Source organism: Porites lutea, chromosome 5, assembly GCF_958299795.1.
Source record: "Porites lutea chromosome 5, jaPorLute2.1, whole genome shotgun sequence".
Classification (NCBI taxonomy): Eukaryota; Metazoa; Cnidaria; class Anthozoa; order Scleractinia; family Poritidae; genus Porites; species Porites lutea.
In genome coordinates, this window is record NC_133205.1 from 14,230,357 (window position 1) to 14,257,822 (window position 27,466).

Genomic DNA, 27,466 nt, shown 5'->3' on the forward strand with positions numbered 1-27,466 from the left:
AAGTTTTAGCTCTTTATAGCACGACAGTGACTAGAAAACCACTCGACTAGCTTCAAAACGCGTTTTTCGGCAAAATCTCTAGGAGCGAATGGGTTAAAATATCTGTAGATTCAAGGAATTATAACCTGTGCGTTGAAACATGCCAGAGACCGATTTAGCATGCCCGGCATGACCCAGATTATGGCACGCCCGGCATTCCAGAGAATTTAGCATGCCGGGCATGTCAGAAAATTTGGCATGCCCGGCATGCCGGGGATTTTGCTGGGTATGAATTACTTATTACTAGAACCTAGGCTTCTCGCGGACTGGGTGAGAAGGTCACAGAACCTCAAATTATGCTTACAGGGCATGCGAAATTCTGTTGCATGCCAATTTCAATGCAAAACCACTCTGGGGCCACCCCCTCTATTACCAGTGAGCAAATCATTGACGATAGGCATGGGAAAAATCCTTGCATGCTAACCAACATTGAAAACGTAGCAGAAATGTCCTCCATTGCTGAGTCATGCCCTAGGGGAGGCTTTAAAATACAGAATTTCCTGACATGGATGAGGGAATTTTCCGTAAACAGCATGTGATCATGCCGGCTAGGACGTATTGCCTCCGTATTGCCCCTTTTTACAGCTAGCTAGGCTCATTTTTAGGTTCCATGGCCTGAAATGACGAAAAATTCATGCCCTAAATGTAAAAAGTCCAAAAACGTCCTCGAAATTTTAGTTTCCAAGCCGTTACAATGAACAAGATGAAATACGCAATCAAAGCCTTGTTAATCAAGAAAGAAACTGAATGAATTGAATGCGTTTGCTGGCATTAGCTGATCTAGCCTGTGGTTGATCACGTGATCAACTTTCAGTAAACACGAAAACAGTTCATTTTTAAAGAAGATTGTTAGCAACCTGCTAGTTTTCAGCCATATATCTCAAAATATAGCGATTGCCTCGGCCGCAGAAAATTAGAAAGATTCGTATGCCACCCAGTCACCTCTGTCTTTTAAACGAGTAGTGTAGGAGCTGCTCGTAAGGTCTCTCCTATATAATTGGTCGCGGGAAACAAGGACATGTCATTCTTTCAATTGTTTTAGTATTGTTTAGGATCAGGTTTAGGCAGCATTGGTGACTTCTCTTTCGAGGAGCTGTTACATGACCCTTTTAAACGCCTCCTGTCTAGTAAACGCCCGTTTCCGTCGTTTCCTTCTTAGTTGTTAAAAAAAGAAAGCAAAGCGAAAGCCTCGTTTCGAGGAACGTTCTTCTGGTCCATGACAGCCTTCAGACTTTTATCGCCTTTCTTTTAATTATTCTGACTTTTTTCCTTAACTCATGCCTTGAATACCGCTTGAATGAAGTTTGGTGGGCCTTTTTTTAATTTTCTTTATATTTGCTGAAAACATTTCTAAATATGAAAGAGTTCTCGTTTCTTGTACCGACAGACTCGTAGCTTTTCGAGACCGAGTGAGCCATCTGAAAAAAAAAAAGGTTTTAAGTTGTTGTAACGTTTATAATTTGTAGTCTATGGTGTCTATCGCACATTTTTCAGTGAATGCACCCCTGAGCATTTGTGCGCGTTTAAGCAATTTAAAGAACAAGATTTAAAGAGTAGCCGAAAAAGTGCTGTCCTACGTCAGTCCCCAAAGAAAACAACGGTACCTTACGGTATTTTTTTCTATCAGATACTGTTATGCATAAGTGTATTCAACGCTAAATTTACACATTCCTTATTCTTACTAATTTCGCGCGTACTTAATTTCGCGAGTATTCGGGAGCCGGATTTCGCGAGTACTAATTTTCGCGATTGCGAACAAAATTAGAGAATAAGGGTACTTAACTTTGCGATTCTGTCTTTGTTTTTATTTTCGTAAATCCTGAGCAGAGGGCACTTGTCACAAATCAATAAAACTATATATTTCAAACAAGTCAAAGCAAGATAATTATTATAATTGTAAACTTACAAGAGCCCCACACATAACCTTATGAACAAGACAAAATACAACTGTTTCCTGTGTATGTTGTAGATGTAATGTACGGTTCAGTGCTTAAAACGCAACTTAAGATGTTCAGTAAGTGTGTGCAGTTCAAAAAACCCCCGGACTCAGAACATTTTAAAAATTCTTATTGTTTTGTTTTCGAAAATGGTATTAAATTTCGCGCAATCTTTTGTTTGCGCGCATTAAATTTGGCGAATTTTTTAAAATCGCGAAATTCAGTACTCGCAAAAATTAGTAAGAATAAGGTAACTGGGCCAGACAGAAACAAAAAAAGTAACACTTACGGCGAACACACAAGTCGGCAACCTTTTTCTTTTAGGTCTTTTCTTTGGACAGTATTAATTTATATTGACTCTAACATTCGTAACCTGAAATTGGCTACCGAAGAGTATCGTGCGTAAAAACGATTTTTTTCCATTACATTCATTCAGTTGCCTCGAACCCAAACTTAAATTTCACGCAAATCATTTTCCCCACCCGCGACTCTGGATCCGCGACCTCGACATTGGACCCACGACCGCGACTTTGGACTCGCGACCGCGACACTAAACCCGCGACTCGCAAACTTCAAACCGGCGACCCACGACCATTAGTCAAACTCTAGAAAGTGAGATTGGGTCTCTGTCAAGAAAAGAAACATTACTGCGTTGCTGTGCGTACTGAAAAAATGTTTGAAGCACTAAAAATAAACTAATATATAAACTAATGGACGGTGATGATTTGTAAGATGTAGATACAATTATTAGCCAAAGCTGCCAAGAAAAACAGACAAAGCTAGTAGAAATGTGAAAACCTAAACCAGAGCTCAGAAAAAGTGGAACTAGTGAAAGATGACGAGGCGTGACGTGGTGTAGTGCTTTGTATAAGATTACAAGCAGACTTGTTTGAACGCAGGAGCCGATTAACCGTCTATCGCGCCGGCTCCTATGAATGGAAAGGATGGTCCTAACTTGTTAGTTATTTCTCAGTCACGTTGACACTGCTGACTAAAAGATCAACACAGGTGCGAGCATGAAACATCAACGACAACAGCAATTAAGAATTTCAAACCAATTCACTGTTTCCATCTTGAGCTATAAGCTTTGCTGGGACATCCAATCACTAATCTCAGGGTGACCTCGCGTAAGAACACGTGAGAATCTGGATAACCATCCAATCAGAACAAAGTTTGCTATCTTTATTTCAGCTCGCTGAACCCTTTCATTGTCCTTTGTTCTCATATGAGTCCAGCAAGGATAACGAAGTTATTGCTTGGAGAGCTCCAGATTTTCTTAACTTGGCAAATTTTGTTACGGACAGTTGAAATGAGTGAGAAAAAAAAAATAGTCGAACCTCTCGGTACGGACACGTCTCTAATACGGACACCTCTATATCATGGACAGTTTCCAATGTACCGACAAAATTCTCATATATTTTCTTAAAAAAACCCTCTATAATACGGACTCTCTCTAATACGGACAACGGACACTAAATCTCGGCCCTAGAGAGTAAATTCATATAAACTTAACATCTTTATTACGGACACTGTGATCAGGTGAATCCCGAGTCCAGATCAGGTGAATCCCGTCTGGCTGATAAGCTATGCAAGGTGACTTCAAAAGCCTGTCGCTGTATATCAAACGACAATTTGCAAAAGGTGTACAGAGGAACATAACCGACTTTTATAAGGCTTGAATAACTACAGATCAAAGATCTTTTCTATTACATTTTGTACTCTAGTTACCGTTTACTGAACTTGCAAAATAGCGAAAGACGCTTTCAGAATATTGTGCTTTACGTTACAACTTTTTACATGCAGCATTGCGCTGTAGCTAGTTTCGTTTTGAAACACTGATTTTTCTACGACTGTACGTACGCAGCTGATATGTACCATGTTGTATGCTATTGAAAGACAGTGTCTTTGTACTGTGAATTAATAAACTTAAATGCAGTTTAAAGACGAGTGTAAGCCTGGTTTTTAGCTACTGAACACATAAAACTGTAAGAGGAGTTATAAAAGTGACGTCATCGTAGTGACCTCTTTTATACGGACACCTCTCTAATATGGACACTTCGCTCTGTCCCGTCGTTGTCCGAATTAGAGAGGTTCGACTTTACAAGATATATTTTGGACCTTGTTTTACATCTGTAACTTCGATCAAAGTTTCTAGGCAAGTCCTTTATTTACAGACAAGGTATTCACACTGTCTTTTCCGTTAGTAGTATGCAGCATGCAGCTCTGCGACTTTCTCCAGCAAGAAGATATGATTGGCATATAAACTGAGCTGACCACTGACCTCCTGCCATTGGACACCGCATGCGTCATCACCAGCCTTTCAAAAAACAGATGCAAGAAAAGGTTTTAGTTTACAAGAATCAGTGGTTTTGGGTCGTTGGTTTGTGGTTTTCGCTCAGGCGAATACTAGCGCTCGAAACGCCAGCTTCTCAATGCCCCTTAGCTACGGTACCAAATCTACTTCATCAACTAGTTCTTTGTATTTTAGTAGTCAATATTCAATATTACTTATGTAACATACTTTTGAATACACTGAAATTTCAAGAATCTACTGTTTTTGGATCATCTTGCCTGTTGTTTCAGTGCCTTGAATAGTTCATGTTATCATCAACTGAGTTTAATTACAAAGGAAACGATCATGATACCTTCAAATTTCTGTCAAAAATAAAAGAAATCTCATGTCTGTTACCAACTGAAGCAAAATAAAGGTAGGAAAACCTAAAACAAAAAAATTGTCTTTCGAATTGACACACAGTGCAAATTCCCACGGACTCAAAGAAAGCTTTTCTTTCAGCTATTTTATTCTTGTTTTCACGTTACAACGTTCCATGCCACCAGAAGCGTAGCCCATCCTGCGAGCACAGCCTGGACTACTCAATCTTGTCTTGTCTCGTCAAACTCGATTTCCTAGTGCGAGCATCCGTGTATTGATAAACCGATGGTCAGAAACTGTGCCCGCAGCACTGTACCAAGCGCATGGCCATTACGCCCGGGTTCGAAACTGTATTAATTCATGAAATCGATTCATGTAGAGTAGCTCAGCTGAGTCTCTCGCGAGTATGTCAAAATCGAGCGAATGAAAGAAAAATCCCTTGATTCCCTCTAACAAGGGCCCGGTGATTTTGGTAAGTATACATACTTTTAATTGAATGTTGTCAAGAATATTTCCTGTGTCGTCGTGATAATTCATTGCTACAGTCTCAATCCATGCATTGTCCGTATTGCGAGGGTCGTCAACATATCCCTTGTAGACCTAAAAATTAAATTATTTCAACAATTTAAAGTTAAAGTGCTCATAACGTAAAACTTTTTATGTTATGTTACCTGACAACAAATTGACAAGCTCATATGCGACCTCATAAAACATAAATTCAGGAACTGAAAAACGGGATTTAATGCATGCTTATCCCTTTCTTAGGGTCGCCGGTGTTGTTACATCTAACTGCAACGAATTTGTCATATCTGCCATTCATTATTACTATTATTATAATTTTTATTATTTCTATTACTATGATCATTATCATTTAACTGCAACAAATTTATTATCATATTTATTATTATTATTATTATTATTATTATTATTATTATTATTATTATTATTATCATCATCATTATCATCATGATGACGATTACTATTACGTCTCAACCATGACCGAAGCTTTAGCTTTTTTATCTCATGGTTTCGCTCCTCTTACTTACCGCGATGCCATTGGAGAAAAGTTGTTCAAGGTTTTCAGTTATTAGTTGTCTTTCCTCCCGAGTAGCTCCTTCAGAACACAAAGCTTCCTCACAAAATTCCTTTCTAAGGGTTTTAGAAACGGTATCATCCACTTCAACCATTCCCTAACAAATACAATCGTCTTTATTAGCGCAATATATTTAAACCCGACTGCCAGGCCACCTTGATAAAATGGACAAACTCAGCTCTCCTGCGTCATTTTTTGTCACTTTTCAGCGTAAAGTATTTGCATTGTAATATCATAGGTGACGAATTACTCCTTAATTTTGGCGCGAAATTTCAGCGTTAATTTGTAATTTCACATGTGAAATTACAAAATTGCCATGGCAACCCTTCCGTACGTCTCAGTGTCAAGATGGTGACGTAGTTTTAAAATGCCGTGAATGAAGATGTCAGGGCACAAAAGACGCTTTAGAAAACCTGAACACACAAGAGAACATCAAGAAGGATTGTAATAGGTATTTTGCCGAAAAAGTCTCAAGACTTCTGATCTTTATAAGCCAAATTTAAGGTCTAAACATTTTAGAGAGTGGAGTTCTCGATCGATACGATTCGGGATAAACATGTCAAAAATCCAAGATTGCTAACGTAATTCGTCACCCATGATATTAATAGGTAATCAAATGGTATACTCGTGAAATCAGGGAATAATTTCACTTGCGTTTTGTCCTAATAATTTTGTCCTAATAATTTCCCTCGCCTTTTAGGCGAAGGAAATTATTAGGATTTGGACAAAACGCAAGTGAAATTATTCCCTAATTTCACTCGTCACCATTTGATTACACATACTAATATTGTGCGTAACCTTTGTACTCTTTTGTGGTAGCCCGTATAATGACAGTTGCGTCATTATACCGCATCAGGACAACCAAAAACCAAAAAATACGGAAATGACACTCACTCCTGGTAAGGCCCATTGTAGATTGTCCCGTCTTTGGATGGCTACAAATTCTAAGACACTCTTGCCAAAACGTTCCATCACCGTTCCTTCGGGAGTTTTTTTCCATCTGTGAAAAGTGGAAACATACATATTGCGGAGTGAACATAATTCTTAACACTGAGAATTAGCTGGAGTCAGCTAAAGCGAGCACGCCGAGAGAAGCTGCATTGGTTGAGATGAGGGCCCGCTATTCAGTCTCTTGCTCTGCGGACTGATCGTGGTTTCTTTTAACCATTTTGCCACTAGGAGCGTTTTCCTACTTTAACAAGGGGATCCGAGTGCTGATGGTGTCTTGAACTACCCATAATAAATACTACACATCTTTTAGAGATTTTGAATGGATTTTTGTTTATTTCTGGCCGTGTTAGTGAGATTTGCGTCCAAAAGAAAGTTTTACCTTTGAGAGTTTAGGCAGCCTGATTGCAAGTGCCTTGAACTTCCTATGCCGGTGCTGATTTCATAAAAGTAAATTCACCGGAAGTAGGAGACAGAAAATGAAGGTAACAAAGTCGAAGCGTAGCGCACCTTTGAGTAATGTAAGACGTAGCGAAAATACTTTTTGGCCGTAGTGTCGTTTAGGAGCTTTGCATGACGTATTATTTTCAGTGAAAGGTTTGTGCCCGGAGTCATATTATAAGTAGTATGATCGTCCGGGTGAACGTAGTCCTGAACAGGACTGTTGTTGTTGACTTTGACTGACGTTTTGACAACCTGTGCGGTAGCTATCTTCAGAGTAAAAGTAGGTTGTATCACGTGAGTTGATGTTAATAAGCTCTGATTATTGACCTGATTGGTCAATTAAGTCGCCATATTATTGGTCGTCTATCAGTTAAGTCGTGATGTTATTGGCTATCATGAAGACTCGCAATGTCATTGGCGCGTTTCGACCGTCTATTGTCACAGTTAAACAGTCGTTTATTGTTAGTCAAATTGTCAGTTGTCCAGTCCTTTCTCGTAGTTAGTTTTGCTTGATTTCGTCAATAAGTCGTTTGTACGGCGCCGGTAACTGTTGACTACGATTCAGTGGCGTTTGTTCTAAGTTACTAAACCAGCTTTCTAAAGTGAGTCGTTGATAGTAGTCTGTACACGTCGCAGAGTTTCAGCTGCGCGTCTGTTGAACTACTCAACGTAAGTTTACCCTCAAAATGCCACTTGTGAATTGAACTTTCATAACTTCATTGTTCAAATAAATTTCATCTGTTTACGACGTGTAATAGTACAGTATTTACCTCGTTACAATAGGGTCAGCGGCATGGTTTGGTCCCCAGCGTCCCAGAAGGCCCCTTCCAGCAATTCCCGTGCGGCCCATTGGATTTCTGTGAAAAAAAATAAAAACAAAACAAATTCATAATACGTCACAGTTTATATGACATAGATAATATGGTGAATTATAAAAGGTCAATTCTGCTTGCCAAAATCATTAAAAGTAGGTTCCTAGGTATAGAGACCTGTAGTTACCAGTGGGTAGTTTTTTCCTTACAATATTTAAACATTAACGCATATATTCATATAAACTGCTACGCTGATGGAGATGCGATTAAAAGTGTTAAAATGTTATAGTGTAAGGTGTGGTATGATAGGTTACATAAGAAAGGAATAGAAAGGATAACGTTCCTGGTTCCTATGCGGGTCAGAGCGCAGAACGTCGGTCTTTGCGATTATCATAGTTAGTAGAGGGGACTGTTAATAAAAGCCAAATTAAACAAAGATGCTGTGTCTATCGAGAGCTGCTGACAGCACTTTTTACACATTCACCTCTTTAGAAACTGAGCAGAAAACGAGGGCCTGTTTCTCGAAAGTTCCGGTAACAGTCTTACGTTTGTTGTGTTTGCATTTAAGATCACAGTTTCAATAATTTTGAAAACAATATAATGAAACTAGCAGTTATCGAAGCAAGTTTAACTGGTTTGTGGGCTAGGAACTGTGCTAATAATCAACAGGTTTTGATTTTAAAATTTGCCTTCGGGCCCGAAAAATTTCCGGGTCTTTCGAGAAACGGGCCCCAGGGTCGAGTTAACTTTTGCAAAGACTTCTGGGACTGTTGCTAGGGACAGAGAAAATATAACCAATAACTGACCGGCGCGTCCCTAGTAACGATCCCAGAAACAATTGCGGGACGCATTTCGGCTCCACCTCCTTTCTCGTTTCTTGATGTGCTTCTTAACTAATTGGACTTAGAGGGGAATTCGAGTTAACTGGGTGAAAATAGCTGAAAAGTGGGGTGGGAAATGGGACTTAGTTCGAGTTAGCGGAAAGTTCGGGTTATCCGAGTCGAGTTATCGCGGATCGACCGTATGGCGGACTTCATAACCAATGCACCTTATTTGACCATGGATTGACTTCGATTTTGCTCTAATAATGTTAAATATGTTTAACTTACCGTGGTACACCATTAACGACTTCATAAACTCCTTGATAGCTTCTTCTGTCCACACCTCTACCAACATCGTTGAAATTTAGTTCTACATGTTTATACGCTGGTCTAAAGACATAATAGTATATAATAATAACATCAATAGAATAAAAAATGCAAAGAATGTTACTCCCTACCAAAAGCCATAGGAAGCGGCTATTAACTGGGAATTTCCACGGATTTTTTTTTTTTGACGTCTAAGATGAGAGAGTGCTAACATTTTGTGTTGTGCAAATTATAAAAAAAAAACGCGCATAGATAGACAGATAGAGAGATAGATAGATGGTTGTTCATTCTACCCAATTTCACCATTGACTGAATTGCTGGGTAGGCCAGCAATAAGTATACACAATTACCCAATATGTTAATATTTGACAGTAACACATCATTTAGTTTATTATTCCGACCAAGTACGGGTCTCGGATTGCGGGAACGAAGAGAGTATTTAGACTCATGCTACGTGGGGGAGGGGGTAACTCAGTTTCATGAGGGGAGGAGGTTGCCCACCCTCGGAATCCTCGGAGACCTGGGGGCAATCAGTCGGGACGATAGAATGTTCGTGGTGAAAGTTTACTATAAGATCGAGAAGAGCCCCACACCTTGCTCACATTGTCTAGTATATAATGCCAAGCTTACATTTTAGATCTCCATGTTCGTTGCCCGACTTCTGAAAATTCTAATCTTTCCGGCTTCGTTGACATTTGGTTAGAAAACTTTCCTAGTCGTGTAAGAAAAGACTAGAGTCGTCCGGCTTCGCTGATTGACCAGAAATTGTTTTTTTTCTGGCCAATCAGAAGCAAGCAATTCAAACGTTTCTGGAACTGGTGCGGTAAGAGTAAGTGCTCAGGGGCTTGTCTCGATCTTATAGTAAACTTTCACCACGAGCATTCTATCGTACCGACTAGCAGCTCCTGGGTCTCCGAGGATGGATGTTGTCGTGAATTTATGATGAACTTCTGACAGTCAGCAACTCGCCTGCCTTTAAGCGCATAAATCAAACGCATTGGTAAAAAGTTTGCTAATATCAGGGGCGATCCTCTACAGCATTCTCATGATAACTCCCTGGTAGGAAAATATTGGGGGCATTCAGATAATGGGTACGGCGTAAAGAACACTGAACGGGAAAACACAGCGAGGGGTTGGGGATAGAGGGAGTTCCCTCCTCTCTCCCTATTCCTTTCACTCCTCCTCCACTCTCAATTTCGCGCCACTCTCTACTACCTGGAGGCCTAAAACAGGTTAGGGGATTGTTAAAGAAACGCATCTTGCAAGATTTCTGTTATAAACGGTGTAATATAGAAGGTATCTTTTTGTTTGAAAGATAAAAATTAAGATTTTTCAGGTCAAATTTAACGCATGTTTATTGATGTAAAGATAATTAAATTGTTCTTACTCCAAGATATCAATGTCCGCCCAGTCAGCCTGACTCATCACTTCAAACGCTGTATAATTTGGAGGGGCATATCCTGGAAACGGCATCTAAACAAATAATGACGTAGGTTAAGAGTAGGTAAAACTCGGCCTGGATTTATTTGATCCACTTTACGAACAGCATGCTTAGCTCTGTTTTAAATTGGTTTTGTGGGCACTGGGGCGGGGGTTTGGCACAAGAGCACTAGAATTCGATGGAGTTGTGGTGGTGCACGAGTCACTGATCCCAGCCCACAGGTATCCGTTTTTGTTTGAAAACGGAGATTTGTTTCCCCTCCAGTTTGTCCTACCGTCCACACGTATCAGGCGAAAACGGTTACCGAAAACGCATCTTTTCAAAAATGCTTTCCAGAGTGGAGATTTTTGAAAACACTATTTTGTTGTACTCGTGTGGGTGGAAAAAACGGAGGTTTTGGCAATGGCATTTTTGCGATTTCCTTACGGTGTTAGATCCAGTCTATCCCGCGCACGAGATAACACGAAATCAACATGGAGGACAGACACACGGTACCGTTTTCAGTGACTAATGCAAGAAAATTTGCTCACGTCATTGTTTGCATTTTCCTCATCAGCATACGACTTAAAGCAAAGTCACTTCAAAAGTTAAAAGAGCTGGTCGACGTGAACAATTGGCGCAATTTTCAGCTCTTCGCATGCTATAATTGCTGGGTGGCAAAAAAGTTAAAGGAGCTGTGTCCCGTAAATTATCAAAATTCAAACACTGGAAACCGCGGCGTCACCAATTGAAATTGAGTGAAACATAGAAATAACAGCTCAAAACATTAAAGGCCGGGAAGGTAAAAATAACACAGCAAATACAGAAGGAAGCACGGATAGACAAACTTGAATGGTGTTATAATCATGTAGTAAGAAAATAATAAGCCCACGTTAATGAGGCAAAAAATGTAAACAAAGATTCTCCTATTCTCGCAAATTCTGCTCTTACTAAAACGGTCTTCCCAAAATAGGCGACAATTCGCAGGAAACATTGGGCGCTAGTTCGCCCGAAAAATAGTCCTGCATTGTAGGTTCGGTTTTCTTATCCTAAAAATTTTTTCATTTTGCCTTTCTCTTTAAAGAGAAGGAATTTTGACTTCATCACCAAGCTACTCCTGCCATGTCACATAGCTACATAACGGAGAAATCAAAAGTAGTAAACTTACGATCGAATTGCACATATCAGAAGAAGAGTTAGGGTCTGCTAGGGTACTGTCAGTCAGTGCTTCTATAACCTCTGATAATATTCTAGACTGAGGCATTATCAAATATACTGGGCTAATTGAAATGATCTGTTATAATATGGTACAAAGTCGAAATATTGACTTACATCCCAGTCAACCAGGAAATCCGGAACCGGGTATCGTTGTTGGTTGCTATTTGGATAAGGTGATTGCCTCGCTTGCACATGGAGCCCCAGTCTCCTAGCGGCCGCAAATGCGTCGCTGAACTGCACATAGGAAGGGAGTGTGTTAGAGCGCCTGCGTCCTGGAGATTTACCATGGATAGCGGTGTCGCCTAGAAAAAAACTAAGAAGCTAACACGCAAAGCAAAATATCGGCTAGGAACAACGCCAAAGATGGCGGAAAAGACAAAAGGCAAACGAACTAAAAAAGAATAGGAACTGCAGCTACTGTGTCAGATTGGGTTTACAAACCACTCGAAAAGCTTCAGTACAAAAAAGTTTTTGTTTAACCTCTATGCAAAGAGATGGTGGAATATTATTATCCACATTCTCAATCGTAACCTCTGTACAGGTAGAAGATACTCGCCTTTGGCGTTGTCCAGTCATGTGATATCATTGGTGTGAAACTAAGGATTTTTAATGATCCGTAACACGTTTAACAGTCAAACAAACCTTGTAACTGAGTTGCGCCCTCGCTCTCTGATCGTCTCAGTGGTGGCTGCCTTGGAGGATTGTGGGACATCTGTGTACTTTCCTTCGCCGACTGACTTTCGGAGGACACCAAAGGTTCATCTTGTATAATAGCCGTATTACTTCTTTTAAACTTCCGAATAGCTTTCTGGAGGCTTTTACGACGCCAGTTACCATAGTTCGAAGCTTGACGATACCAAGAAGGGTAGGGGTTGCTATGAGGCACTTTGTGTCTGAAATACATCGGCGTAGAGCGAAGGCTTGAGCTGGAGCCGGCATGGGTCGCTCGGTGTACATAAGCCGGGACACTCATCATCCGGCTAAACATTCTTTGGGGAAGGCTCCTCGATATCATTTCCTCTGATTCACTCTTCAACGCGTCACCCTCTCCAGACGTATCTTCTATTTCCCCAGGAGGGGAGGTGTGTGGATCGTGAATGTTCGCGAGCATGTCTAGTACTTGTATTGTATACTCTTCCATACGAGACAAGCGCTCCTCTATAGTATTCACCTTTTTAGTAATTTGCTCCACTTTTGTCTCATTTTCGCGACTGGTTTCTCTGAGATGACTGTTGATAACTTCAACTCTGACAAAAAAATGTAATAATAAAATGTTTGGAATAATCAAATAACTCAATATTGTGTTATGTGCCAACAGTTGTATGGTAATTACCCTGGATTCACTGACAAGAAATGACAGATGAAACCTCTTTTTACTTTCACAGTTGGAGGTCTAAATTTTTCGAACTGTGGAACCCAGTTAATACGGACACCAAAGGGTCATGCCATAGTGTCCGTATTATCCGGGCCGGTAATTAAAAGCGGACTCTTAAAAAAGCACTTGACGGGCGCCCGTTTAATCGTTACAAATACCGAAGTATCTGTCTGAAATACAAGGGGACGTTCAACTATAACTTTTGCACTATCAAACTTTCAGTCGTTGAAATAGTTTCGCACTGAAATATATGTTCGCTCAGTGTCTCAAACACGACAAGGTAATAGTTTCAAGTAGTACGTAACTTTTATTATCGTTTCCACTTTGCGGCCTAGCAAAGGGGCTGATAGACTGTTTTTCCTTCTGCTGGGGTTCCCAGTGAGATATATAGAGTGTGCAGCCACAAGTGTAAGTAAAGCCAGGCTTACTTTGTTTAATAACACACCACTCGGGTCAGATTGTCCGTATTAACCAGTGTATAATAACACATCACTCGGGTCAGATTGGCCTTATTAACCAGTGTATAATAACACATCACTCGGGTCAGATTGGCCTTATTAACCAGTGTATAATAACACACCACTCGGGTGAGATTGTCCGTATTAACCAGTGTATAATAACACACCACTCGGGTCAGATTGTCCGTATTAACCAGTGAATAATAACACACCACTCGGGTCAGATTGTCCGTACTAACCAGTGTATAATAACACACCACTCGGGTCAGATTGTCCGTATTAACCAGTGTATAATAACACACCACTCGTGTCAGATTGTCCGTATTAACCAGTGTATAATAACACACCACTCGGGTCAGATTGTCCGCATTAACCAGTGTATAATAACATACCACTCGGGTCAGATTGTCCGTATTAACCAGTGTATAATAACACACCACTCGGGTCAGATTGTCCGTATTAACCAGTGTATAATAACACAACACTCGTGTCAGATTGTCCGTATTAACCAGTGTATAATAACACACCACTCGGGTGAGATTGTCCGTATTAAACAGTGTATAATAACACACCACTCGGGTCAGATTAGCCGTATTAACCAGTGTATAATAACACAACACTCGGGTCAGATTGTCCGTATTAACCAGTGTCCGTAAAAAACAGGCTACCGTAAAATTCCGAAAATAAGCCCCACCAGGTATAAGCCCCTCCAAATATAAGCCCACCAAACCGGCAACGCAAAAAAAAACCCTCCGTTAAATTGCCCCTCCAAATATAAGCCCCCCTGGGGGCTTGTACTTGGAAAATTGCCCTCAAGTACAAAGTAAAACAAAGTAAAAACGGTTAATTTATTTCCAACTATAAGGCTAGCCCAATCGATTTTGAAACGCAAATTTCGCTCCGTAGATATGCCCCTCAAAAAGGGCCTTTGAAAACTATATGTCCCGGGCTTATTTTCGGAATTTTACGGTAACTTGAGCAAGAAAATCAGGTTCTAATTCAAAGTAAATAACAATAAACTACACGTCAAATATTTTAAAATTATATTGTAGTTTGATCATGTTACCTTGTTCCAATAACTCGTACCCTTTCCTCAGGAGTAGCGTGAAACAAAGTGTCTTTTTGTTGAAGATAACTTTCCGTACATTGTTCTTCGAACAACATTAACTTGTGAACATCCTGTTTCTCTAGAAAGAGTTCTGTAAGGTAGAGTTCATACCGTGAGAACTGATTGCAAACCAGGAGAAAGAAATCAATTTTACCTAGAAGTGTGTAAAATCTCAAATTTCAAGCATAACTATTAGCCTGCGTAGCATGGCGGTTTTGGTGGGGCGCGTAAACAAGCCAAGGAGGGCAAAGGTGGGCGAGAGCAGTGAAACTGCGAGGAGGAGATTGGAGCAGGAGCAGATCAGTAACTATTTATATTCCTCTTTCAGGTCCTTGGTACTCACTGATTGTTGACTTTATTATTGGCCAAACAGCATTTGCCTATAATCAGACTTACCAAGAGAACAGGTGCTGTACCTATAACTATAAATACTTAATGACTGGACTCGAGGGAAACAGTTAATTTGTGTCCTGGGAATCTGAACTGAAAGTTAAGCACTTGAATCTCTATTACAAAATAGCTACTGGCTACCATACTTCTCTTTGACACAAGTTAAGAATATTCAGTAGAAGAACAAGGAACTAACTTAGCTTTTTATCTGTCCTTCTTCTCTGTAGTTTGCTGCGCTTTTTGCAGCACCGTCGTTTAAAGCAAGCTTTGTAGAGAAGGTAGATATGGTTGATGATAATAAACGGCGGCACAAGGAGAGGTCTGTGCGCATACTCCATGATAAGATGATACCGCTGAAATTTCCAGATCTGGTTTGAATTAGCTTGAACATTGGAGAATGTGTTGCTAAGGAAACAAATAACGAGGAAAATCAATTTGGTTGGCAACCTTAATTCAGCAAAATATTAACCAATGAACTTTCGTTCAGAAAAAGGAAAATACAAAAAAGAGAAATGAAACAAGGGCGTTTTTGAACAATCTGTGTTTTTGTGATGATGTAGTAATCTATAAACTCAAAACATGTAGCATACATAGTTTATGTAAAACACCCAGTGCGTAGCACAGCATAAGTTGTAGCTGTTATTTTAATGATGATGATGATGATAACGGTGATGATGGTGCTGATGATGGTGATGATAACGATGATGTTAATGACGATGAAAGGCGCTTTGAGAGGTAAAGCGAGTGACCAAACTGAGTCTTAACGATAACCCGTGCTGTAAAAAGTCACGGTTAATAATTCGCTTACTTGAAGATAGCGATGAGCAAATTAAGCAGCAGAATATTGGCCACCAACAAAAACAAAGCCATGATGACAGTCACCAGTGTGCCACCAAATTCATCATGACGGGGGGTGTTGAAAGCTGTGGTTTCCTTATCTACAAGAAAAAAATGTTAGAAAATCTGGCATCAACCCTCACCAAGAGAATATATTGATGGACGAATGTTGTTTATCCCTAATACATGCATTCACAAATCCACATCCCTGAGGAGGGTTGGGTACTAACCAATTTATCTGTGTGTATGACCCATAACATGGCCAAAGATTGCTTATCTCCCTTGGAATTTTAAATAGTTGTGCGCTCTAGCCACTGAAACTTATTTTCGTGCCCAACCTTATTATTAATTCAACAGATGCTCTCTAGATTGCTGATCCTAGAAGAATAAAGACCGCACGTTACAAAGGAACCTACAACATGGTCACGCTTGTGACAAAATGAACAAGTTTCAGTTCAATTCTCTATATGATAATAGTTATACCCATACGTTCTTCCTCGTACTAAGATCGGTTTTCCACAATTAATACTTCAAGTGTCGGGTGTTTCAGGTGTGGGTGGATGGGTTAACAAAACTAGACTACTACTTTTTAACATTTCTTTGAGCTAATAAAGTCTTTTATCTTGGAAGGTAACGCGACAAACGACAAGGAAATAGGGCTTGTATCAAGACGAAACATACTAACCATTATAAACATTGTCCTCGATGAACAATTCTCCGTAGACTTGAAAGTAGGGTCTAAAGAACACTTTGGAGATAAGGCCCCAGGAACCAGTCTCTTGAGGAAATAAGATCCCTTGCTGTGCTACTCCGTAGGCCATCAGAAATACCACCATGATTAGTAGAAAATACGCCATGTCAATTGTCTGCAAAAAAAAAGAAGCAATGTCAATCACTTAATAACGCAGTAGCGACATAGTTAATTAAAGTGGAATGGATGGGAAACCCTTTGCTATAGGTTTTTTTTAGCTTTTTTGGATCTGACCGTGGACAACGCTCAATAGCATTTCTATCAATTTGAAGTTATTGATCAATAGAAACGTCGCATTAATTTATTAAGTCACAATTTGTGAACAAGAAGCAAAGGATCATGCTCGGTCAGGGAGCTTCCAACATAAACTGGCTACAGCACCGTTGTTTTCAACTTTGATGTTTGCAGGCTTTCCTAACCAGTCTCCTCTACTAACTATGGTAGCGAGGGCCATGACACAATTGAAAGTCAGGGGAGGAGGCAGGGGAGGTAAGAGTTTGATTGTACGTCTCGTATTAGTCGTCTAGGATAAAGACCAGATCCGGAAACAATGACAAGTGACATGCGTCTGCTCTTACTATTTTCTGTAGTTCGCACTCATGATAGACGCAAAACGAATAGATCGAGTAGACACTTTACCTGTCTGCCTATATATCGTACTGCAACAGAGAAATTATGCTCCTTCATAGTTATGATATGCTCATAAGTAAACTGTAGGGCAAAAACGAATTTTCTATCAACTGAAATGAACTCTCTGCGTTTGTACATCTGAAATGACAAACAGAAGGCTTGCTGCGTCTGATTATGCGCCCTCGGTGGTACCATAAAGGTACTTCTGTTACGGCTAATCCATACCTACCATTCGACCAATCATGACAACATAAGGTCCCAGGATTTTGCTGACGGAGAAAATGTCAAGTACCCGGATGATCCACAGCATGATATCGAGGCAGTAGAGCGTGTGACCAATTGCTATTGTACCAGGGTGAATACGGAAACCAACAGCAATAAAAAACAGAACCACAGCACAAGCGTCGCACAAATTCCATTTACTCGACGCCCATTTTTTGATCTTTTTATTGAGAGTTATGGCCTCCGAATGAAGCATCTACGAAATAAGAAGGCGATTTATTAACAGTATTGATTAACCTGGGGTTAAAGACAAACAGGAGTTGACGAGATTTCAAGGCCCAAATCGTAAATCTTGATAAGACTGCCGGAGAGACGAGGTCAGAAGCAAACAGAACACTAAAAAACGGTAAAATTCCTAGGGCAAAAGCAGTTCGCACCATGAGCTATAAAAAAAAAGTTTCGACTTAATAAAGGAAAATTTTCGTGTAATAAAGTGATTTACTCACACCATAAAAGTAGCCTTTTGTCTTGTCTTGTCAATTCTCCCTGTATATTTCTCGAAGAAATGCCCAAGACCCCGTTATACAGAGGTCCGGACAAATTTTTGAAGGGACGAATTTTTTACTTGTGCAACCTGTTCACACGGAACCGTGCAAATTCTGTTACAGATTGCAGTACTGTTTGCCGTTCAAAAACTTGCACTGTTCAGCGGGTACCGCGTGTAAACAAACGGCGGGTCCGTGCATGTTTTGTCCGCATAGGCTTAAGGGCAGTCGATTTTTTAGCAGGGGAGGGGGTATGAACCATTTGCCCAAAATATTCCCGCAAGTTACTCAACTTTTCTCGGAAATCGAAAAGAAACAAGGGTCATACGATGCACTAATATAGGCCTTCATATGTTGTGAAATTTTGTTACATTTGAATCTATCATATGAGCACAAAAAACAGAATCTTAAGCAACACAGGAGAAGATTTCTGAGATGTCCCGAGAGTCTCCAGTCGATAATCTACGATATGATGCTAGAAAGTTATGCAGATAAAATAGAAAGTTATGCCAGAATTGAACTGAAAACTTTTTTAAAAACGGGCTTTGCCCAAATTTTTCTTGCTGCCCAAAAAATCTGGGTTGCCCAAAAATGCCCCGGTCTGTACGTCTGTTTGTCCGTTCAAGAATTTGTCCGGACCTGCGTAAAGGGAGGCTAAAAGTGCGTTCTGTTTTGATTCAGGACTCAATCAGCATTCGTCAAGTCTAGGTAACCGAGCGTTCTCTTCAAATCCTTAGACGCACGTATCAGCCCTAGAAAGTAACTAAGTGGGAATCACTTGGATGGTTGCTAGAAGATTTGGGCAATAGGCCAATCGTAGAGCCGAATGTTTTTCAAACTCGTATTCAGCTTGTAATTGCAGCCCCCCTCAGACAGTGGATCAAAACATCGAAAACGGCAACGGCCATTTTTTTTTTAAGATTCCAACGGTTTCCACGTTGTTTAATTTACTGCTTGTCGGATTATAACACTGTAGCTGCTGGATGATACGCGTTAAAATAAAATATTATCTGAACTAGAAACTGATCGACATGGAAAAAAAAATCATGCCGGGAAACTAACCTTCAACAAACACAAGCACAACAACCATAACGCAACAACAAAAACTGGCGTAAATCTAAAAATCCTTTTTGCCAATATTTCGCAACACCTACCTGTCTTACTTCCTCAGTCAACAATGTGAACACAAAGATGATCAGGAGCATTTCACACGGGGGAGGGTGGGGAGGAAGACGAACTAAAATCACGTAACAGAATACCAGCAGGAACGCGAAGTACATAATCTGTCATGAGAAAGTAAACTCAGCTAAGACAACTAGATACTTAGCTGAAATCAAGAGCTTCAACGTAATATCGAGAACGACTAGAGAAACTTTTGCAGTCACCATTTTCACATTTCCCATAATAGACTTTGTTTACCATCAAATTTTCACATGGGTTTTAAAGTCGTCCGAAGAAAATTTGAAGACTTCTGCAAAATTTTTGTATTATGGAAATGTGAAAATGGTGAATCAAGAAAAAATTACAAAGACAGTCCTCTAAATTTCTGGGGGGTAAAATACAGTAGAGGCAATTGTTAAGCAAATGAAAAGGAGGCCCTTTGGAGTATCCAACTGAAACTTGTAATTAAATACAACTACGCCCTTCCGAGTGTATACGGGCACTTCCATGAATGAACATATTTCGTTCATCCCTCTTGGTTTTGGGTCGGCCATAAGAAATGTTTTTTGTTTTTGAAAGGCACTATGTCAGGAGCTCCAGATTTGGTTAAACATCTCATAAAATATCTCTTCCACTGAGTGGGTGGGCGTTCCAACCTTCATTTATTGCTTTCGGGGATGAGGAAAATTATTGCATTCATCTTCATTCAAAGTTTCTCGTAATCAGTTAAATTTCATTTAATGCATGACGAGTAAAAACGGTAAAATCAATTCCGGCGTACACCCGCTGACGAAGAGGTACGCGCAAGAAAACATTTTAAAATAGCACGTTATCTTTTGTCATCTAGCGCTATCTCGCACTCAGATCTCTTGCAAAGCTTCATAAAGCGGTGATTAAGAAACCGACGTTTTGCGCTTCTTCAACCTCATTCTCAGAGTTTTTAGAAAGTAAGCGGAATTCAGATCATAGTAGTTTCGGAGGAAATATCGTTCTCACGTTGTAACTCGTTAACATATTAAGTACAAACCACATTTCCCCAAAATTTAGTGATAGGTGCACGGTAAAACTCGTACAGTCTGTGACCAAGGCTCAGGTTTTTGGCGCCACGCTTAGCCTTGGCATTCTCGTCAATCCTGCATCCGCGTCTGATTACACTCAGCGAGTCACTACTTCCGGAACGGCTGTGGGTCGAGAGTGACCTGGGTAGAAAAAACAACAGACAAACAGGAACACTTATATCCATGACAATTAGAGACAATTTAATTGGAAAATCGCCGATATTAAGACAAGATACCCGAAAACCCTCTATTAAAAGACCCATCTCTCAAATAAGCCCCCCCCCGTCTTTTTAAGCCCCCATCCATGTCCCCTCTGTTCTTGAATGATAGACTGTATCAATTAATCAAAACTGTAACTCTTCACGCAGACAAATCCGGTATGATTTATTCACACGTGCTGAAAGTTCGGACTTGGTTTTGATCTTACGCTACATGATCTCCAACTTTTAAGTGCAAAGTGCAAGAAATCTGGCCGAGCTTTTCCACTTTGCGTTCAAATTTTCATGGAAAACTGATACTTTCATATCGCTAAATTAAATCAGCCCCATCCCCCCCATCCCCCTTCAAACACCCCGCCCCTCCCTTCCAACGTGGTTGAAATAATTAAGTCCCGGTGGGGCTTAATAAAGGATTTACGGTAAAAAACATATCCCTTTATCTCTCAACTGGCCAAGACTCAATCAACACATTTTTAATATATATTTACTTCATTCCTGAAATTTCGGGTCCTCGTTTTATATAGTTTCAGCTTAAGCTAAAACTAGACTGAAATTCAATTGTTATGTTATCAGGTTGTCAATGCCAATATTAGTAAGAGGATACTTTCGTCGAAGCCACGTAACACTAACCGGAGTTTGGAGAAAATGAGAATTTATCATATCACTAAGCATGCGTCAACAAGTAACCCAGTTGAAAAAGCAAGCGAAAACCAAACTACGTGGACACGACACAAGCGACAGCCTCAGGTCTCGAATGTCGGAACTGCATTCATTTGGCTCACAGAGAATCTTAACTAGGCTAAAAAAGTCAAGATAAGCCGTATAAACGAACAGCATCTGTATAAACGATGAAAAGTATGTATTCTGAAGCTAAGCCGACCAAGCGCTTCTATATATTAGTTCGGCTGGTATCGCCGTGTGCGATTATGAAGTCCTTTAAGATAAAAGTGCGATTAGAATGTAACTACTACCTGTTGAAAGTTATGTGTCGAATAAAACCTGCAGTTATACAAGCTGACTTTCTACCTGTGAATCCTGACGGTAATTAATGTTACACAGTCAAGTTAACAGACCTAACCAATAAGATTTGGAAAAATTTGCTACGATTTGTGATCAGTGATTTCTTAGCCCGATATAAAGAATTTTCGTATTATATCGCGTTATTTGTTAACCCTGTGGTTCATTGGTTAGCACACTGGCCTCCTTCAAAAGCAGGCCAGGGACCAGCTGTTTCTCGAATACCCCCGTTCCGTTTCGGGGATTAAAGTAAGTACAATCAACTCTCGCCTTGCGAAAACTCCACTATAGCGGACACCCCGATAATACGGACAGTAGCTAAATCCGAGGCAAAAATAATTTACAGACGTTTGACTGAAATAAAGTCCCGCTATTACGGACTCTCGCTAATGAGGACACTAACTCGTGGTCCCCAAGGTGTCCGCTATAAAGGGAGTTGACTGTATTAGAAAAAAATCTAAAGAATAAAAGCGTCGGTCCTTGCTTGAGTTTTGTTTTTTGATTGTTCTATCATTTTGAACTGTTGAAGCATCGATCTTGAACGTCAACAGAACAGCTTTCCGGGCCGGGTAATTTTTGGGACTTTAGAGAAACTGATTCCAGCTTGGAACCCGGAGGATAATTCATAAGTGGGTTCAGCTTGTGGTGATTTAATTTTTCCCGGCTCTCGGGTTACATTTTGACCTTCTCCACAACACCAAAATATTTCCAAATTACAATTCCATCAGCATTGGTGCGAAGTACCGCTAAATGGATTTTCTGCCTTTGAATCGTTATTTATTGCAATCCCTCTCTTCATGTGAACAAAGGAGATATGAATCGCCTGCGGTTGGCCTAGATTAGTTTAGTCTTCCAAACATGTGCTAGGAGGGTTTTCATTGGTTGCGTTCTGGAATGATCTATTACAAAGTAGTAGCGAAAGCCTGCATTTAACCAAGATGAAAGTTTTGTGTTTACTACTGAGACGGAAATCTCATCTAAGCGGATAGAATGTAAAAGGGGTACAAATTTTTGATGGAAGGTATGCAAAGGAAGAACTTTTTCTGTCAAAAATAAAGGGTTGGACTTTGGGGCGGAGCCTTCCCGGCTGTATAAATCTTTGCTGCGTAGCCGCCAGGGGCTTCCCCCAGGTAAACAACGCCTAGAAACTTCCTATATTGTTAAGAGAACTTACGTAAGGAGCCCAAGCCCATTGTTTTGTATTAGTGGAGGTAAAAAAATGCCTTCACAGTGACTGGCTAAGGTTTGAGACAAGGGAATCGGCTTTTATACATACAAGGCTTCATTGCTAGTCCGGCCTTCCACTGATATATCGATTATTTGTGTGCTGGTTATTGAGTATTTCAAGGGAACACTAAGGACAGCAAACTATCGCACATTACACCCTAGAAACGCAACTGATTCAAATTCGAAATTGAGAGAAAACCGCTGCGACATTTGAAACGCTTTGATTACAACAAAAATGGCACCTGCATGCAAAATACACAGGTAAATGATATCTTGTCTTGTAACCAGCTAAAACACTGTCAGAGGTGGGGACCAAAACGCCTTCTATGTCTAACACGTAAAATATTAAAACGAAACGACATAGATGCTGTTTTTTAACCAAGGAATAGAATAGGAAGGCAGCGAAGTCCAATTGCAATCGTCTGTCACGGCTAATGACTTTTCAGGCTTTGGTAAATTTATTTCTACTATCACTGATTTTCGACGCCGCGTTCTTCAAGGCAAGTTGCTTGATCGTCCCGGTAAAATGGTCCCGAGAAGGCCCAAATTTTGCTGGTGGAAACAAAGCGCTAGTTATGAGCGCAGGAGATAAACTTGCTATAGTATGTCCGAACGTTGAAGACGTAGATGGAAGAATGCCTTACGATATGATGTTTGAAAACGTGTGGTTAGTTGGTTCAAGTGGATACCAAATGTGCGATGCATCAGATGGCAAACTGCTGCTGAAATGTAAAGACCCTGAACAAATAAAGCAAGTTGTTTTAAAAGATCTTTACGCGCAACTTGGAAAGACATATTATCTAATTTCTACTTCCGACGGACATTTGTCATCCCTCGATAACAGAAAGGGTGGACACTGTGAGACGCAAAATCTGAAATTGACGGTGTATGTTCAGTGAGTAAAGGAAATCAGATCGTTATATTACTATGGCTATTAAAAAAGACGATGAATCAGCAAAAGCCGGGCGAGTGAAGAATGTACGTAATTAATTTTGTAATTAAAATGCTGCTAAGTTATATATTTTTTGATGTATTTTCGTGATTTATTGCTCATGTTAGCTTTGCACGTGCTTAATTCGAATGCGTATGAAGTGATATCACACTCATCGCTGATCTTTCCCCACCCCCCCTGCTCCTCTCCCCACCCTCCTTGCCCTTTCTTGAAAGGCTCCTGTGAAATGTTTGCCGACTTCTCACACTTTTCAATTACCTGAGGTTAACTTGCGAGTCACCTTTACTGAACTGAGCAACGTTTCCGTTGAGCTTCTCTGAGTTTCTCTCACAAGTTTCCTCTTCATCTTGGTCCGATTTTGCTTGCTCTTGTTCGTATTCTTCGTAGGTTACTGGCATTTGGCACAATTCTTTCTTGTTCTTAAACTCTTTGAATGGAATTGTGGGAGGACACAAGATTCCAAGCACAGTCTAGAAATGTTACAAATCAAATTCTGCTATTAAGCTATTTAGACTAAATATGGTTTAATGAACTTATAGTAGTCGAAAATGGCAGTGTGGGTTACTTATCATTGGGTAGTCTGTGTTCGTACGCGTAAAAATGTCAGCAGACGGTATTGTCCAGCAGAAGTTTCTTGAACGACCGATCCCCTAATTCCCTATCCAGGCTTCTAAACTAAAAGTGTTCGCGTTTTGCCGATGGCTTTGGACTTGCGCTCTACTAGAAAGCACCTTTCAACTTTCATTTTGCCATTTCATCAGTCTGTTTACTAGGAGTAGCTATATATAGACACTAGATTATAGACATTATGACGTTTGTTTGTAAATTAATGAGCTTGATTTCTTTAAAGGTGTAGACATCGAGTTTAAACCATGAATTGTGTATGTTTTGAAAAGAATGTTCCTGTGACACTGATTTCGGACTATGTTTGGACATTTTTTGAAAAGATATCTTTTTCTTTTTTCATTAAATGTAGATGAAAATCATCGTGCCAGTGTTTCACTGTTACCTTGAGTGTAGCCCACTCGTCCAATTTCATTGCACCCATCCAGATCTCTGTCAGTAGTGTCTGACAACACGTATGAGCCACGAATTCCTCATGTCGCGTAGCAACAGCAAGCGACAGACAACACTGGTCTCCCCAGTTCTCCAGGTTGTAAGTGAGTAGTTGCTGGGCCAAGTCTTCATTTGTTCGGTAGCACTCATCCAACAGACCCAGTGCGATGCTTAGAAACTCACTGATCATAAGAAATCACAAACGGCAAATTCATTACTGATTACAACAGCACTACAGAGGCCAGTCATCAGTTGCGCTGATGGAGACATATTGCCGATGAATTTACTAGCGCTTATTATTTGGTTAGCACTGACCGGCCATACCAGTCCGTTTGAGAGAGAATTCCACTATTTTAAAAATCAGGATTATCCGGCAACATCAGTCTATTCCTAAATAGTATGCACAGCAGTAATGACGTTTAAGGAAAACTTCGACTGGAAACCAATATATAAATTTAGCCAAGGCTAAAGGCGAAGCTCCCGTTTATAAAAAGACATCCACTTTAAAGCAGAGCCGGCGATCAATTGAAAAACGCGTAACCTCGATGGGTCGAGTGAAGACGTTAAGTAGTATAGTACTACAGAACCAAGACAACTCAGATCAATACTAATTTTGACACTCAATTGAAGTGTTAAACAGCGAGGTTATAAAATGACTACTAAAACAAGGGCTTACCGTGAATGAGCTTCAAGTTCCTCGGATACGTCACCTTTCAGTTCATCTTTAGCCATCTCTTTCGCCAGAGATCTGAAGAGTTTTCCCGCCACTAGCGCTTTGGCCAAGTTCTCGTCACCACGCTCCCACATAAAAAGTGCCATTTTATGAAAATTACAAAGCACAGCCCAGAGTAACAGCTCGTTATATGGCAATCTGAATCCGATGCCGAAATAGCTGTCGTCATCTTTAGCTGAGTGGGACATAAACATTTTCATGTTGGCTAGACCCTGCAGGTAACGATGGTAAGATAAATAAGGTGTAAATAAATAAATAAATAAATAAATATATAGTAATTGGCCGAAGAGACTCCGTAGAGCGATTGGGTGACTGGTAAGTGTCTTTGCAAATCGCGTATTCTTGGTTCGCAACCACGTGACAAGGCGACCATGTTGGTGGTCGATACAATCAAATTATATTCGAAGAATTTTCATGAAAATGGTTTTAGTTCTCAGAGGACAGAAATGGTTTTGTCCTTGACAACCAACACAGCCGCTGTAACGTCACCTGCAATCTAGCATTTCATTATAACCTGTATTCTAGGTGACTTTACTAGTACATAAAGTAATAGCTAAGTTACCCTTTTAATCGATCCATATTCGTGATGAGGGTTGACAAGAGTTATCCCAAGTAGTCGCTCTAAAATGTTTACTATGTCGGCAAGTTTGAAGGAACGAAGTGCCTACAATAAAACATATATCAGACAAATTTCACGTATGCGTACAGAGATACAACAAAGAAGAGGAATGCACATCCTTAAACGCCTCAAAAAACTGAACAAGCAAACCTTCTCAGCTAATTAGGTGATGCTCACCATTTTCCCTCCAAGCAGACGACGCAATGTGCAACTTTTTCTTGCCGTCTATTAAAGAATGAAAAACACAACCAACAATGTAGAACGTTCACCATTACTGTTATACTATACTTGGTTTATTAAAAAAAAAAGAAAGAAAGAAAGAAAGAAAGAAAGAAAGAAAGAAAGAAAGAAAGAAAGAAAGAAAGAAAGAAAAAAAGAAAGAAAGGAAAGAATAAATAAACGAAAAGCATGGACGATAACGTACAGATCTGTAGAGGTCTTCCAGTCGCTGAGCTGTTAAAAAAGATGACATGCTAACACCGTTCTCGAGCAGTAGATCCACAAACTCCACACGTTCTTTTACTAAAGCTTCAAACATGGCACTCTCCAACACTGGGATCTAACAAACCGGCATTCATGATGTCATGTTAGTTGCTATTTCTTTGCCTTTTTAAAGGCATACAGTTCTTATCCTCACCGGTATATAGTAAGCTAAGGAAAAAGGGAAGGAGCGAGCCTTTTTAAAGGCATACAGTTCTTATCCTCAGCGTTATATAGTAAGCTAAGGAAAAAGGGAAGGAGCAAGCCTTTTTAAAGGCATACAGTTCTTATCCTCAGCGGTATATAGTAAGCTAAGGAAAAAGGGAGGGAGCGAACGCTAATACTTAACAGTCAACATTCACACACACAGTTACATAGTTACATTATTATTTTTTATTAGTTTCTCCACGGCTTGTTTTTTATTACTTGGTTTCCGCACTTCAGAGCATGTGACCTGAGAGGCGTTTGGTGTGTATCTTTACTAATTGCTTTGTGTGAATAACTGGGGATTCTATCCTTCCACTGAACTTCTTTCAGTGTGATGGCGCCTCTCAACAGCCGGTATATACCAGGGGTGGTGTGTTTACAGCAAGTTTACAGCCCTGTTTTACAAACTCGTAAAGAGTACGCTCTGAAAAGGGGGCATAATGATCAGCCAAAATATTGACGCAAATTGTAGCAAGATATATAGACGGGATAAGCAAAGAAAAAAAGCTCAAACCTCCCATTTCCGTTCTTTATTGAAGATTTCGCACTTGGCGATATCTGCTCGATTCCATATCAACGCGAGACTCAGTTGATCAGAAGGCGAAGCATTGTGACCTTTGAGCAAAAAACAAACAAATAGTCGAGTAACGGACTGCCCAGACAGCCTAGACGGTTAAGACCATAAATGCAACAGGCGAGGGCCACTTGTG

The 27,466-nt window shown here is 40.2% G+C and overlaps 1 protein-coding gene across 9 annotated transcripts in view; it reads right to left on the reverse strand.

Annotated features, from left to right (window-relative positions):
- Positions 1–3,016: 3,016 nt before the first annotated feature.
- LOC140938960 (transient receptor potential cation channel subfamily M member-like 2) overlaps positions 3,017–27,466 on the reverse strand; it is a 34,543-nt gene continuing 10,093 nt past the window's right edge. For 3 of the 9 annotated variants that reach the window (XM_073388500.1, XM_073388495.1, XM_073388503.1), the window contains 23 exons: positions 27,271–27,371; positions 26,494–26,628; positions 26,247–26,294; positions 26,013–26,114; positions 25,394–25,662; positions 24,671–24,899; positions 23,920–24,131; positions 20,217–20,388; positions 19,183–19,311; positions 17,491–17,739; positions 16,566–16,746; positions 15,852–15,981; positions 15,240–15,448; positions 14,612–14,744; positions 12,355–12,959; positions 11,827–12,014; positions 10,462–10,547; positions 9,036–9,137; positions 7,885–7,971; positions 6,617–6,722; positions 5,676–5,819; positions 5,116–5,229; positions 3,017–4,293 (listed from right to left, as the gene is read on the reverse strand). In XM_073388500.1, coding sequence (XP_073244601.1) covers positions 4,177–4,293; positions 5,116–5,229; positions 5,676–5,819; positions 6,617–6,722; positions 7,885–7,971; positions 9,036–9,137; positions 10,462–10,547; positions 11,827–12,014; positions 12,355–12,959; positions 14,612–14,744; positions 15,240–15,448; positions 15,852–15,981; positions 16,566–16,746; positions 17,491–17,739; positions 19,183–19,311; positions 20,217–20,388; positions 23,920–24,131; positions 24,671–24,899; positions 25,394–25,662; positions 26,013–26,114; positions 26,247–26,294; positions 26,494–26,628; positions 27,271–27,371 — 3,848 coding nt within the window. In that variant the 3' untranslated portion in view covers positions 3,017–4,176. Of the gene's footprint in view, positions 4,294–5,115; positions 5,230–5,675; positions 5,820–6,616; positions 6,723–7,884; positions 7,972–9,035; positions 9,138–10,461; positions 10,548–11,826; positions 12,015–12,354; positions 12,960–14,611; positions 14,745–15,239; positions 15,449–15,851; positions 15,982–16,565; positions 16,747–17,490; positions 17,740–19,182; positions 19,312–20,216; positions 20,389–23,919; positions 24,132–24,670; positions 24,900–25,393; positions 25,663–26,012; positions 26,115–26,246; positions 26,295–26,493; positions 26,629–27,270; positions 27,372–27,466 lie in introns of those variants that run through there. The other 6 variants (XM_073388499.1, XM_073388498.1, XM_073388496.1 and 3 more) reach the window with 6 other exon arrangements.